General features: G+C 43.4%; 2 protein-coding genes across 3 annotated transcripts in view; both read left to right on the top strand.

Moving 5' to 3' along the window:
- The window catches only part of LOC120425861 (guanine nucleotide exchange factor DBS-like), a 135,319-nt gene extending 121,104 nt beyond the window's left edge, over window positions 1-14,215 (top strand). Inside the window, exons 8-9 of the mRNA XM_052709335.1 lie at window positions 13,704-13,823; window positions 14,090-14,215. Coding sequence (XP_052565295.1) covers window positions 13,704-13,823; window positions 14,090-14,215 — 246 coding nt within the window. The remainder of the gene's footprint in view (window positions 1-13,703; window positions 13,824-14,089) is intronic.
- The window catches only part of LOC120425839 (uncharacterized), a 144,177-nt gene that overhangs the window by 11,878 nt on the left and 116,856 nt on the right, over window positions 1-15,443 (top strand). Inside the window, exons 3-4 of one of the 2 annotated variants that reach the window (XM_052710500.1) lie at window positions 9,636-12,644; window positions 12,704-12,762. In XM_052710500.1, the coding sequence (XP_052566460.1) occupies window positions 9,675-12,644; window positions 12,704-12,754 (3,021 nt within the window). In that variant the 5' untranslated portion in view covers window positions 9,636-9,674 and the 3' untranslated portion in view covers window positions 12,755-12,762. Of the gene's footprint in view, window positions 1-9,635; window positions 12,645-12,700; window positions 12,763-15,443 lie in introns of both variants that reach the window. The other variant, XM_052710499.1, reaches the window with a different exon arrangement.

Here is a 15,443-nt window from a genome sequence, read left to right as displayed (position 1 = left end):
ATCAGCCTAGGACATAACATCAAACTTTTCGATCTAACAATCAGACAAAAAACATTTTTAAACCAATTCTGAATCTTCAAAAGCAGGTCTCAGTACCGAGAAAAACCTAATAAAAAAGTTTATTGAAAAAAATTTGCCTTTTCAGAAAAAAAATATTTTAGATTTTGAATTACCGTCATCAGGAGTGACATTAGGCCTGGGGGGTGAGATTGGGTCATACAAATTCCAGCATTTTTGTATGACTCAATCTCACCCCCTCAGACCCAAGGTCACCCCTGATGACGGTAATGCTTATAAATTCAAGTTGATCATCGAAGGCGCAAGGGTGGCTTGTAATTTTATTCCCTCAAACGGTTATATTTTGTTTCTTTCTTTTTCCTTTTTTAATTTTCATCCATAAACAGCGATGGAATAATCATCATTAAAAGAAAATCTTTGGACGTTCATCAAGAGAAAAAATCCGAAGGAAGAAAAAGATGTTCCTTTTCACTACTATGTACACTTTCACGTGTAACGTCACAAGTCGAAAAATGAACTGTCACTTTCAGTAGCTGGGCAATGAGTGTAAACAAAGCGAAATAAATAATTTTATGTGGTGCTAATAAGGACATTCACAAAAAATCATCAACAGATTGATTTTTTGGAGAAGCTCGCGAGCGATTTTCTTTTGCGTGAATTGTCTCCTCTCTCTCTTTCGCGGGTGAAGAAAGTTCGCAAGCGAAAATGATTTTTTGCGATTGTTCCATCCCTGTTCATAAATAAAAAAGTTTTTAGGACTCTGGGCCAAATATGAGCAAAATCGGCCAACATTTACCGATTGGTACTCGGGGGTGAAGTTTGTATTAGAAAAATAAAGAAAAATATGGGAAACCCAATTTTCTAATGGTTTGGTCTGCACGGTGCGCTTCTTCCATCAACATATTTCCAAAAGTGAGATTCTCATTAAAAATTTAATGCTCTACAACTTTGTCGAACATGCCAAAGCTGTAAAAGTTGGGTCTGAAAAGTTATTGGCGATTTAAAAAAAAGTCGTTTTTGTATGAAAGCATTTTTTTACCAACTTTAGGCTCGGGTTTCTTACCAATGGGTTAATCTCAACCAGATTCGCTCAAAATTTGCACAGATGCTTAAAATAACCCAAACACCGTTTTCCACTTGTGGAGCAGGGGGTTATTTTTTCTGGGCACCCTAGGCAGAGGCAGAAACATAAAACAAATACATTAGTTTGAAGTTGCTTATTTGATGAAAAAATAATTAAATATAACATAAAAAAACAAATGGGTCTTGTTTGTCCTGTGATTAAAACGTCGAATGCCGTATCAAGAAGACGAATAATTGTTTCTCCCCTTATCTGAAAAAAAAAATACATAAAAAAATTAATACATTCTAAATAGGATTTTTTACAATCTCATTTGCCAAAGTTTTAGTGAAAAAGTTTTTTTCCTGAAATATATTTTCTTACATAGGTATTTTGGTCAATAAGCGGTCAAAACGTCATTAAAGCTTTTATACGACTTTTTCAAATTTTAGGCAAGATTTTTTGGACATGAGGCTTTTTTTTCTTAAAATCTCTACGGGACCATCCATAAACCCCCCCCCCCCCCCCCCCCCCAGTGTCCACGTTTTCCACGTCATTTGGCGAAAATTGACAAAAATGACCATTTTTGGCAATACTCTAACACGGCGTAGGTCACCCTTAAACCTGATCTACAAAGGCAATCGCAGAATGTCGCATCTGTCAATATTGATCCTGTTTACTTTGTTACCTCGATGTCAGACATGGATCAACTTGATGATTGTTTTCGCAAGAGTTTGCGTAAGTTTGATTGTAGATGAGGCTTTATGGCAAAAATTACGGGTCTAATTGGCGAAACTCGAACCACTAGGCTACAGGAGCTTGGTAAATTTATTACCGATTTTTTTTTGTTATCTTACCTTTCGACCCCTTAACTACGCTAAATTGATTTTGAATTTTTAAATCCATTTTTTTTTTTCCTAATTCAATATGCAACCAACTTTTCGAATTTGACTAAAATGGAGTCACATGATTCAAATTTGATTTCAAAAGTAAGAAAATAAAAAATGACCTCTTGGAAACGAGAAAAATTAAATTTATCGAACAAAATTTGCAGTAGAGCTAAACTGTTCAATATAATATAATAATATTTTTCAAAATTTATTATGCGAAGTTCTTCAGATAACTGAACATGGACTGTACTGTAATGAAAAGTTCTTATTTTAAACATTGAATTGTTACTAAAATTACAGCTTCTTTCATCAATCACTACATCTAGCAGTGATTGCGAAAAGCGGACATCCGCCGTACGCATCCGCTGTTTACACGTGTTAACAAAGCGTTAAGATTAATTACCTGCCTGCCAATCGCACCTACTAATTAACACATTGCGCCCAAGTGGTGGCAGCGGCGGCGCCATCATTATTGGAAATCCGCACCCTTGTGGTTCATCGATATTTGTTCTACAATCACGAGTGGGCGGGTGGTACCAGAGTACTGACTGCGCGTAATTGTAACGCAACGCATCGGGCTCATTGTGCGTGAAATGCCGCTTAGAAAGTGCCGTCCATTAAAACTGCCCCCACCCACCACCACCAACGCGGTCGGCCGGTTCCGTGTGAGTGATCCGGCCGAAATACTTACCTATTATGTTTTACTTTAACTTACTTACCGGAAAGACATAAAAGATCAACCGCAAACAACTAGGGAACAACAAAATAGGGGTACATTTTCTTGTAAAGTGGCTCTTAACCTGGCCATGGTCTTCGTTTCGTACATACACTTATGGTACTCGGGTCTATATGACCCAGAAATGTATTTGGCTGCCAAAATTCGGAACCTTGACCGATTTTGGATGTCTTGGCCGCAAATGAAAGGTTAGAATGTCTACTTTGCGATTCCGACTGGCAGAACCGGTTTTGGGCACTGTGGCCACCGGGAACCTGCTACAACCGAAAAAAGTCCTTTTTGAGGCCCCGACTTTGAGGACCTGTATCTCCGGAACGATAACACATAGCGGGTTGCTTCCAGTTGCATTTGACGGGTAATAACCTCAACTTTAAGCTCCCGTAGAGATGATTTGTCAAAAGTGGACACCGGTTCCGTTAACCCGGAACATCCGAAAAACATGATTTTTTCAGCTTTTGTTATAAAATCAACACATTAGTCAATTTTTTCAACCGGATTTTTTGTAAATCATTACATACGCACACTACATACTACCTCTGAATGTTTGGGATCGTTCCGGCCAACTGTGGCCAATCCGGAACCGGTTCCAGGGTACCACCAAAACGGTTCCAATAATGGTATCGCTAGAAACCCGTCATGTTGCATATCAAACTTCATGAAATTGAAAATTATGACCATCTGAGGTCATGCCGATATCCTCTGACCCAACCTGGTCACTCCGGAACCAGTTACCGATGGCCACTGGGGGACACTTCCGGAGTATGCAAAGAACCCTACCATGCGACATATCAAACTTCATGAAATTGAAAATTATGACCATCTAAGGTCATGCCAATATCCTATGACCCAACCTGGTCACGCTGGAACCGGTTACCGGAGGCCACTGGGGGACACTGCCGGAGTATGCAGGGAAGCATACCATGCGACGTATCAAACTTCATGAAATAGAAAATTATGACCATCTGAGGTCATTCCGATATCCTCTGACTCACCCTGGTCACGCCGGAACCGGTTACCGGTGGCCACTGGGGGACACTTCCGGAGTATGCAGGGAAACATATCATGCGACATATCAAACTTCTTGAAATTGAAAATTATGACCATCTGAGGTCATGCCGATATCCTCTGACCCAACCTGGTCACTCCGGAACCGGTTACCGGTGGCCACTGGGGAACACTGCCGGAGTATGCAAAGAACCCTACCATGCGACGTATCAAACTTCATGAAATATAAAATTATGACCATCTAAGGTCATGCCAATATCCTATGACCCAACCTGGTCACGCCGGAATCGGTTACCGGTGGACACGGGGGGACACTTACGGAGTATGCAAGGAAGCATATCATGCGACATATCAAACTTCATGAAATATAAAATTATGACCATCTAAGGTCATGCCAATATCCTATGACCCAACCTGGTCACGCCGGAACCGGTTACCGGTGGCCACTGGGGGACACTTCCGGAGTATGCAGGGAAGCATATCATGCGACATATCAAACTTCATGAAATTGAAAATTATAACCATCTGAGGTCATGCCAATATCCTCTGACTCACCCTGGTCACGCCGGAATCGGTTACCGGTGGCCACTGGGGGACAATTCCGGAGTATGCAAGGAAGCATATCATGAGACATATCAAACCTCATGAAATTGCAAATTATGACCACCAAAGGTCTTGCCCACGTTTTTTAATCCAACCCGGCACTGAGAGACAATTTCTGGTTGCGATGTCCTCCGGCCCATCCTGATTAATTTGGAACCGAAAATGGGTTGGGAATGGAGGAAATTTGTGAAACATGCAAAGAACCAAGTTTGAAGTTTCTTCTCGAACCTAAGATTTAAAAGGTTTTAATGGGGAGAGCACCAAATCCTTTTCATTTTCCAAGGAACCTTCCATCCCTGAGTTCGGACTGACGACCTTTGGATTGGGAGTCCAACCGCCGCCTGCGACTCCACCGGAGCAGGCTTGGTTTGGAGTGTTGATTGTAATTATAGCAGGGAGAAAACTGGAATGATCAAATGACCGTACAACAACTGAGGCTGGAACCGACCTTCTACTTCCCCATCCGATAGAAGGCGTGATGACACATTACTCGTCACAAGAAATGTGGACGCAATCACACTAGCAGCTACACAACCGAGCCCGATTACCATTCCGGAACCATTTAATTGATGGTGGTTTTAATTTTCTGTAGTAGATAAATTTAGTTGAACCTTCCAAAATTACCTAACTTACAGACCCTCCGGAAGTGCCCCCCAGTGGCAACCCGTATCCGGTTCCGGAGTGACCAAGTTGGGTCATAGGATATCGGCATGACCTTAGATGATGATAATTTTTAATTTCATGATGTTTGATACGTCGCGTGATATGTTTCCTTGAATTCTCCGGAAGTGTCCCCCACTGGCACCGGTAACCGGTTACGAAGTGACCAGGTTGGGTCAGAGGATATCGGCATGACCTTAGATCAGTGGTCCTCAGCCAGCTGATCATCGCGGGCTTATTTGGAAATTTGCCCCAGAGTCGTGGGCAACATGTAAAATATAAATAAAAAATAAGTTGTAGAGTAGAATAGTTTGAAATTGAAATTTTGACAAACAACTAAATTTTTGACAACTTAGAAATTGTCACCAATTATACATAATCAATTGAAAAAAAATCAACATTCTTCATAAATTTTTCTCATCATATTTCATGTTTTAAAATATTAATGTTGTACAATTCGACAATATTTCACTTTAAAAAAAATATTTTTTTGTTATATTTATATTAACTTTTTTTTGTTTATAATTATTTTCTTGGTTTTGCGAACACATTTGGTTTGATTGTTTCATTTAAGCTTTGAATGTTTTGAACATTTTTTCAATGATTTTTTGAGTGAATTTTGAAGAAACAGTAATAAGTTTTGAATTATCCGTATGTTATAGGAAAAAATCATATTTATTGAAATTTAGAAGTTTATTTTGGATCGAAAAATTTGTAGTATTGAACAAGATAAAAAAGTGTTTTTTCAATGATTTTGAAATTTTTTAAGATCTTTTCGTACGAAGTACAATCTTCTCGTTTCATTTTGAATCAAAGATTCGGGCACAAAAAAAAAAGATCAAAAATATAATCAAATAGAATTTTTATGTTCTGTCGATTTTTTAGGATAACAAAATTGAACCAAAAAATATTAGCTCGGAATTCATATTTTATAATTTCCTTATTCAATATTTCTAACAAGTTTTAGTCAGAAAGTGATCTGATGTTTAGAACTGTTGGATATTTATTTATTCTTAGTATTTTTAGCAACGTGATTCCCAGATAATACAAAGTTTTTGTCACACTATCACATTCATAATTTTATATTTTTAAAGGAATGAATGTTTCATATTCATTATAATTTATAACTTCTACAGGAAAATAAGGCACCACTAGTTTAATACTTCCCATGACCTTATAAATATTGTAGAAATCAGAAATCAATTATGGTTATTTCATAAAAAAAAACATATTTTTTCTTTTTAAAGAAACTTAGTTCATGATTTCTCTAGCGAACTTCATATGAGAACGCAAAGTGGGCCGGATTCCAAAATAATTTCAAAACCATCCCGAAGGCCGTACAGAAGACCTCGGTTAGCCACATACGGCCCGCAGGCCGCATTTTGGTGACCACCGCCTTAGATGGTTATAATTTTCAAATTCATGAAGTTTGATACGTCGCATGATATGCTTCTCTGCATACTCCGGAAGTGTCCCCCAGTGGCCACCGGTAACCGGTTCCGGCGTGACCAGGGTGAGTCAGAGGATATTGGCATGACCTTAGATGGTCATAATTTTCTATTTCATGAAGTTTGATATGTCGCATGATATGCTTCCTTGCATACTCCGTAAGTGTCCCCCCGTGTCCACCGGTAACTGGTTCCGGAGGGACCAGGTTGGGTCAGAGGATATTGGCATGACCTTTGATAGTCATAATTCTCTATTTCATGACGTTTGATACGTCGCATGGTAGGGTTCTTTGCATACTCCGTAAGTGTCCCCCCGTGTCCACCGGTAACCGATTCCGGCGTGACCAGGTTGGGTCATAGGATATTGGCATGTCCTTAGATGGTCATAATTTGCAATTTCATGAGGTTTGATATGTCGCATGATATGCTTCCTTGCATACTCCGTAAGTGTCCCCCCGTGTCCACCGGTAACTGGTTCCGGAGGGACCAGGTTGGGTCATAGGATATTGGCATGACCTTTGATAGTCATAATTTTCTATTTCATGACGTTTGATACGTCGCATGGTAGGGTTCTTTGCATACTCTGGAAGTGTCCCCCAGTGGCCACCGGTAACCGGTTCCGGAGTGACCAGGTTGGGTCAGAGGATATTGGCATGACCTCAGATGGTCATAATTTTCTATTTCATGACGTTTGATATGTCGCATGGTAGGGTTCTTTGCATACTCCGGAAGTGTCCCCACGTGTCCACCGGTAACCGGTTCCGGCGTGACCAGTTTGGGTCATAGGATATTGGCATGACCTTAGATAGTCATAATTTTCTATTTCATGACGTTTGATACGTCGCATGGTAGGGTTCTTTGCATAGTCCGGAAGTGTCCCCCAGTGGCCACCGGTAACCGGTTCCGGAGTGACCAGGTTAGGTCATAGGATATTGGCATGACCTCAGATGGTCATAATTTGCAATTTCATGAGGTTTGATATGTCTCATGATATGCTTCCTTGCATACTCCGGAATTGTCCCCCAGTGGCCACCGGTAACCGGTTCCGGCGTGACCAGGGTGAGTCAGAGGATATTGGCATGACCTCAGATGGTCATAATTTTCAATTTCATGAAGTTTGATATGTCGCATGATATGCTTCCCTGCATACTCCGGAAGTGTCCCCCAGTGGCCACCGGTAACCGGTTCCGGCGTGACCAGGTTGGGTCATAGGATATTGGCATGACCTTAGATGGTCATAATTTTCTATTTCATGAAGTTTGATACGTCGCATGGTAGGGTTCTTTGCATACTCCGGAAGTGTCCCCCAGTGGCCACCGGTAACCGGTTCCGGAGTGACCAGGGTGAGTCAGAGGATATCGGAATGACTTCAGATGGTCATAATTTTCAATTTCATGAAGTTTGATGTGCAACATGACGGGTTTCTAGCGATACCATTATTGGAACCGTTTTGGTGGTACCCTGGAACCGGTTCCGGATTGGCCACAGTTGGCCGGAACGATCCCAAACATTCAGAGGTAGTATGTAGTGTGCGTATGTAATGATTTACAAAAAATCCGGTTGAAAAAATTGACTAATGTGTTGATTTTATAACAAAAGCTGAAAAAATCATGTTTTTCGGATGTTCCGGGTTAACGGAACCGGTGTCCACTTTTGACAAATCATCTCTACGGGAGCTTAAAGTTGAGGTTATTACCCGTCAAATGCAACTGGAAGCAACCCGCTATGTGTTATCGTTCCGGAGATACAGGTCCTCAAAGTCGGGGCCTCAAAAAGGACTTTTTTCGGTTGTAGCAGGTTCCCGGTGGCCACAGTGCCCAAAACCGGTTCTGCCAGTCGGAATCGTAAAGTAGACATTCTAACCTTTCATTTGCGGCCAAGACATCCAAAATCGGTCAAGGTTCCGAATTTTGGCAGCCAAAAACATTTCTGGGTCATATAGACCCGAGTACCATAAGTGTGACTTTTTTTCTGGGGGGCACTTCCGGTGGCCACCGGAAGTCCATTTTTGGCTCAAATGTGTGTCTTGGTAAGATGCACAAAGTCATAAAATTTCAGCTCTGTAAGTGCCAAAGGTCAAAAGTTACGATAACTTTTATCATGCTCTTGGGTCATATAGACCCGAAGACCATGCCCGGGTTAAGTGTCCAAAATTTAGTTTGATTTAGTGCTAGTTTTTTTTAAGTTGCGAAAAGCTATTTCTAAAGATTTTAAATTACATAATGATATGATATAAAAATTACTATTTAAGGATTGATTTATTTGCTATATTAGACTGTTTAAGAGTCCCAACCCTAGAAGAAATGAAATCCAGTTCAATAATTATCTTCACCGCCTTCGCACCATCCTCGACGGTGGGGCTTGGGAACCGAGATTGGTCTTGCATGAATCACGACGATGGACCCATAATACGCGTCTTCGTCGTGGTGAAACAATTCCGACGCGAAAATTGGATGCAGGCTAAAGAGAGATAGACAGAGAAACACCAACTAACTATAAACAAAACAAATGGACTAACCGACACGAGTTGAAACCGAATGCTTTCGCACAATTAGTATAATTTATGTTCTTTTTTTTTCGAGAAGTGGTTGAGATTTAATTTTTCGGTTTTGCTTCATTCGTTTCTCGGGGTGTAAATTGATGGGGGTCTTAAGCGAAGAAAGCAACGCACACTTGGATCGATTCAAGAGAAAAACTCTGCTCGCGAGCATGGCATGCTGCTGGGCCTTCGACACGCAAACAGTGGTCATTTTGGAAGAGGTTAAGTTAAACAGCGGCTGTTCAAATGTCAAAATTCATGCATAAACACTGGCATTCAAGAAAACTTTTGAAAGTGCAACTGTAGGTCAATTCCTCCCATGGGTGCTAATTACCGACAGACGTCTACCACAAGGTCATCAGGCTTAACGACCCCCAAGCCAAACTGCCAACGGTAGCCATAGTAACGAGCTGTAATTGTCCAAATCAAGCAACCTTACCCAATGGTCATCATCTTTGGCGGTAGCCATCGATTGCATCACCGCGCGATGGTCACCGCTGTCATTAATCAACACTGGCGTCAATTAATCTCTCGGCTCGGCTCTTTTCTCAAAAAACTAGCGGCACGATTTCACCTTCCCCGAGGGGTCCACACGCTCGATCCAAAGCGATTGGGTCAGAGATGTCCCTCCGGGCGGTTACGCGCCCCTCTTTCAATAAACGGTTTCTTCTTTCAGTAGACCAGCTACCATGAGACCCCCTGGTAACGGGTTGCCATGATGATGCATCAGTCCCGTCGCCAACAGCAACCGCCCCAGCAACCACCGCCGCCGCCAACGCCTGCTGCGACCGGTCCCGGTCCGGGAGGAGGCGGCAAGGGCGGAGGTCCTGGCGGAACGACAGATGGACCTCCGCGCAAGGGAGGGATTCCGATCTTTCGGAACAATCGAAGCGCCAGCAGTAGCCGGATCAACTCGATTGTCGTGGGTCCCAAGGTGGACACCGGACGGAGGTCCGTCCAGCAACAACAACAGCAGCATCATCAGGAAGCTGGTGGAGGGCGAGGCAGTGAAGCGGGTTCCGATCTGGACCACATCGATGAGGATATGTTCTCGAAGGTGCCAAAGATGGAACTGCTCAAGGTGAACTATGTCAACCTGAAGAACGATGGGGTCGCCGGAAGTGAAAAGAAAAAAACGGCAGAGGAGAAAAAGGCTGCAAAGGGAACGGTTGCGGCGGCAGCGCCTACTAAGGGGAACGTGGCGAATGCCGTCAAGAAGCAGCTGACCACGAGCAGCGTGAACCTAACGAGTAACGCGGGTAACGGCTCAACGTCAAACTTGAGCGATGCGAAGGCTAAATATTTGGTCTACAAAAAGCACAACGGGTTCGGATCGAATACGTCGATCGCGGAAATTGGGGCAAAGTTGCAATATATCAATGATACGGATTTGAAATCAAAGAATGGGAAGAAAAAGTACGCTCTGTTTGACAACAAGAAAAAGAACAAACTGGAAACGGTACAGTATTACTTTGACAGCAGGAGTTACGAGCGTTACGTGGACAACAAACTGTACGGAACCGTCGGTGGGGGGAACAAGGAGCAACAACCTCCGTCCAAACCGGAAGCTGAGCAAAAACCAGACCCCAAACCTCAAAGTCCCGGCGATGTTGAAAAGCGACAAAGTTGGGATTTGCGCACTAATCGGCCAAGCATGCTGCGCGTAATCAATCAATCAACCGCGGCCAAGAAACCTACCCCGGAAAACAACCAACAGCCGGCGAAAGGTACCTTCAAGCAGCATCAACCACAGCCGCACATTCCGGACACTAACAATCGCATTTTCAAACTACAAAAGAGCCATACCAGTACTAATCTGATTACACGCCATAGATCAATGAACGATATTCATCGGATAAATCAATTATTCCTAGAGTCGCGGGCGTTGTCGCCGATCGAAAGTCAACCGGCCCCATCCCTTCCGTCCATCCAACCGTTACTGTCGCGCCAGCACAGTAGCAGCGTGATCGCGCTCAACCGGAAAATTGTCAGCAAAAATCCGGCCCCACCGTCCGCCGTCATCGCCGGTGGAATGGTGCGCGAAAATGTGCACCGCTTCGAGAAGAACAAGGCAAAGAGTGACGAAATGTCCGCCAAACAGCAAAAGTACCTGGTCCACAAACGACTTAGCGCACGCTACAAAGCGGAAGAGAGTGCCCTTTCGATCGCCGCCGCGGCAAATGCAACGCCGTCTCAACCGGTGCAACCTGCCGTGAAGTCGATTTCACCACCCCCACCAGCTCCAGTAATTGCCGCGATCGGATCGGACGACACGATCAGCAAGCGCATCCGAAGGATCATCGACGGTCACAACGGACACAGCGGATCAACGGAAACGATCGATTTCGAAACTACGAAAAAGCAGGAAGTCAAGCGGGAACCCATCAGGGTACGATCCAAATCTTTGGAGCGGACACTTAGCGATGACGACATGAGCACGATCAGTGCCAAGAGTAGCAAAACTACGTGCGGGTACAAGAACTGCAAGTTCCCCAACTGCCCGATGTCTTCGTCCTCGTCTTCTTCCGCGTCTTCTACGGTGTCCAGCTCTTCGTGCTCGTCGTCAAAGAAGTGTCCCTCGGCGGCGGAGAGTCACAAGAGCAGTTTCAAATGCAAAGAGAAGGAACATCCGGAGATTATCTGCGGCAAGCGGACGTCGATCGTGATCAACGACAGCGACAGCGAAATCTTCCTGAACAACGCGCTGAACGATAAGCTCAACAATAGTTGCGAAAATGTTCGCGTGATTTCGTCCAAGATCAAGGAGATCGATTTGGAGACGAATCGGATGATTATCGAGAAGTGCGTCGAACCGATCACGGAAATTACGGAAACGGTGCTGGCGCGACAAAAGTTCTGGAATCAGCAGAACCAGCGCAACATCAAGTTGAAAAACAACCCGCAGCACAAGCCGTACGACGACAAGGTCAACATCAACAACAAGATCAAGAACGAGGACAACAACAGCATAAAGATTTTCATAACCAACCAGGTACCGAGCAAGACGGGATCGCAAACGACGAACCTCAGCGAACCGGTTTCGCTGATCTCGACTTCGGCCAGCGGAAGTTCGGCCAGTTCGGCAGCCTCGACCGTAAGCTCGAACGGAGCCGAATCCGACAAGGACGATGGCTACTACGATCAAAGCGAGCGATCGCTCAGTCCAGCAGAAAAGCAACCACTGTCCATTGTCAGTACGGTCAGCACGGGAAGCACCGTTTGCAGTGACGGAAGTAACATGTCGAGCGTTACATGCAGCAACGGAAACGGCGGGAACCGTTACACTTCAAAGACGAGCATTCGGTTGGGCTGCGAGGGACCGCTGTTCTGGAACAACAATTTCTTTGAGGATTTGGACAGCGGACAATCGCTGGGACACAACGATGGGGACAATAACAGTACCGGTTCGGGGACGGGATCTACCGGTTCGGGATGTTGCAATAATTCGGGAAGCTGCTGTTGCTGTTGCCGTCGGCGACGGAGTATTGCACTGGGAAGCAATAGTTGCATCATCAGCTCGATTGACGTTGGTGGCGGCGGCTGTAACGGTTCTGTTGGCGGTGGCGGCGGCGGCGGCGGCGGCTCCAATGGTGCCAACGGCGGCTGCTCCGGAGGTAACAACGGGGTGGTACTGAGAAAAGCTCAACTCGGCTGCCAATGCGGAATGGCGCAGCACAACAGCAAGGTAATTATATCTGCTCGCATTGCGAGTGCTCTTTATGTTTCTTTTCTTCCCTATAGCAGCAGCGCAAGATTGGAAGCCATAACTCAAACTTTCTTCCGGACTCTAAATAAATAATGAGGTGAAAATGAGCCGCGCCGTGCTGCGGGTGAGCAGCGGCGCACTCGCAAACTGTCAAAATCGGCGGCTAATTTAATCCGATCCAAGGAGGCGTGTCACGGGTTGGTGGGTTTGTGTTGGGTCCGACGGTCATTTGCAACGCTTTCGACGCGCCGTTTTGGCCCAAAGCAGGCAAAATTTAGGCTAATTTGGAGGTGCGATGTCGGCCTCTTGGGCACGCACTTGTTCCGGGGCTTCAATTAGGGAGGGGGCTTTTCACTTTCGCGGAGATGATGGTCATAAATTTGCAGCTTTGTTTACCTAAGCGGTGCAAGATCGCATCTTGGATCAAGTAACCATGGCTAATCGGGCAATTTGAGGTTAGCAGTATTTACCCTTAATGGATTTTAAATATAAGTTGATTTTGTGTTAAACTTATTTGTTTTTAAATGCAATACTTCTTAAAAATAAATCAGTAAACCAATCATAATATCTTTAGTGCTAGATCGTACTTGAGGTCTTTCAACCGTCCAAGTAAGCATTGCTAATCGACGACGAGGTGTACGCGGTGAAATGTGTAGCCTACTGTGTTTGCTGCGTTGTGGCAACAAGTCCGTCAGCAAGAGATCATACCGCGCACGGAGGAAATATCCAATTTACTGTCCCGTTACACGTTAAATGAGCAACTAGTGTAAAGCACCCAGCGTTTATTCCATTTGCAGCAAATAAAAGATGAATGTTTCTCATTTTTCACGCCGCATCACCCCCTCCCTACCTTTGGCGGAACTTTGTGTTCTGGCCAAACCATTAGCACCTGTAACAAGAAGCTTTACGAAGGAAGAAAGAAGTTTTTCGCAAGAATCATTAGTCCGTAAAATTGCATAACACTCAGTTTCCTCACCCTTTTTGCAAAGTTTAACTAAAGAACCGCTGATCGTAACGCTTCTTCTTCATGCTCCCCAGATCGACGGCTTCACATCACGGCCCCGGTCGATTGAAGGCCCGCCGGACTCGGGAATCTCCATCAGCAGCGACACCATCATTGCCAGCTCGGACAGCGATCTCAATCTGCAGAGTCAAACGGTAAGTCACAATTAACTGTCAACAGTCTACAATCAAGCGCTAAGGGAGCGTTCTTTTATTACGTAACGCAGTAGGGGGAGAGGGGGGGTCGGAGGCCGTGTTACGCTCCATACAAAATTTTTAAAATTTGTATGGAAATTTTGTTACGAGGGGGGGGAGGGGGTCTAAAAGTCCGATTTTTCGCGTTACGTAATAAAAGAACGCTCCCTAATGGATTTGTTGTGTTGTTTTATGTTGGTGTTTCTTTTGTTGCTGCTACTGTGTAGGATTCGGACGAACGGAAGCTGAAACGAGGACACGTGCTGGCCGAGCTGCTCGAGACCGAGCGCATCTACGTCGCGGAAATGGGATCGATTCTGAAGGTGAGTGTTTCCCCGCCGCCAAAGCGATGAATTTTGATGACGGCTTATTAATTGGCGCTAAATTGTTGCAAAGTGGTCAGGAAGACACGGTACCGATTTAAATGGAATGTGGCCGAGCTGAGCTTGTAAAGTCATGAATATTAACTGCGGATAATCAAGTAACAAACAAATCGTTGTCTTATTATGGGTCTTGTCAGGTCAAAAATGACCCCAACACTGCTCTAAAGCTAAGATTTTCAACCATCAACCTTCTTCTAGACTTTCTTGATATGTCATGTACTCAAAGTGGTCCCCCGTTGAGAATCGCAGCTTTGAAATGATCTAGAAATATTTGATCCAAGATGGCGGTGTTAGAATATTGGAAATATTCATTTGATAATGAAACAGTAAGCTTATTGCAAATGGTTTTCAAAGTTTCTGTGGCCCAAATCGACCCGTAAAATCAGGGCGTAAAAATATTAATGCAGAAATCATCAAAAATTTTATGGAAATAGAAGTCTAATCAACTGAAAACAGTTATAAATGCATTTTTCTGCGTTAATAATCATATTTTACATATTTGAGCTGATTAATATATAATTGTGGGGTCCTTTTTCAATAATGTCCAACATCCAAAAAAAAATTGCAGTAAAAACCCAAAAAGCTGTTTATTGGACTTATAAACTGTTAATTTTTTTTATTGTTATAGGGACAGGGGGGCAGAATGGACCGCCTAAGGAAAATGCACCAAAAACCATAGAAAAACATAACAATTTATGAATTCAGTGTCGTAGGCTTATGCTTTGAGATGTTCCCTTCAATGTTGTATAGTTGGTTGATGGAATTTTAAAGCTTAAAACTATTTTTCATGCAATTTAAAAAAAAATGTATTTCGACTTCTTTTTCAGGTTTCCATTTTGTCTAATAAAACGTTGAAGGGAGATAATAAATGATTTAAGGGACCTTTCAACATAGTTTTCATAAAGTTAGACCACTTTTATGAAAATAGTCACTTACAAAAAAAAACATGTTTGAAAATAGTTTTAATATGTTTAAATAAAACACTATTTTTACAAATAAGCATCAAAACAAGTAAAAAATCAACTAATGTTGTATCAAACGTGATTAGTGAAGCTACCAGTAGTGAAATAATCCATTTAGCTCAAATTTCGTAACTTTTGATTGATTGTATAAGGCAGGAAAAGGGTGGTCCATTCTGCCCCAAGTGAATTTTAATTTAACACTTCCACCACCAAGCCTCTCAAAGATTTGAAGGTTC

Source organism: Culex pipiens, chromosome 3 (assembly GCF_016801865.2).
Source record: "Culex pipiens pallens isolate TS chromosome 3, TS_CPP_V2, whole genome shotgun sequence".
Taxonomy (NCBI): Eukaryota; Metazoa; Arthropoda; class Insecta; order Diptera; family Culicidae; genus Culex; species Culex pipiens.
The sequence above is the reverse complement of the archived record's forward strand: the minus strand, read 5'-3'. Positions and strand labels throughout refer to the sequence as shown.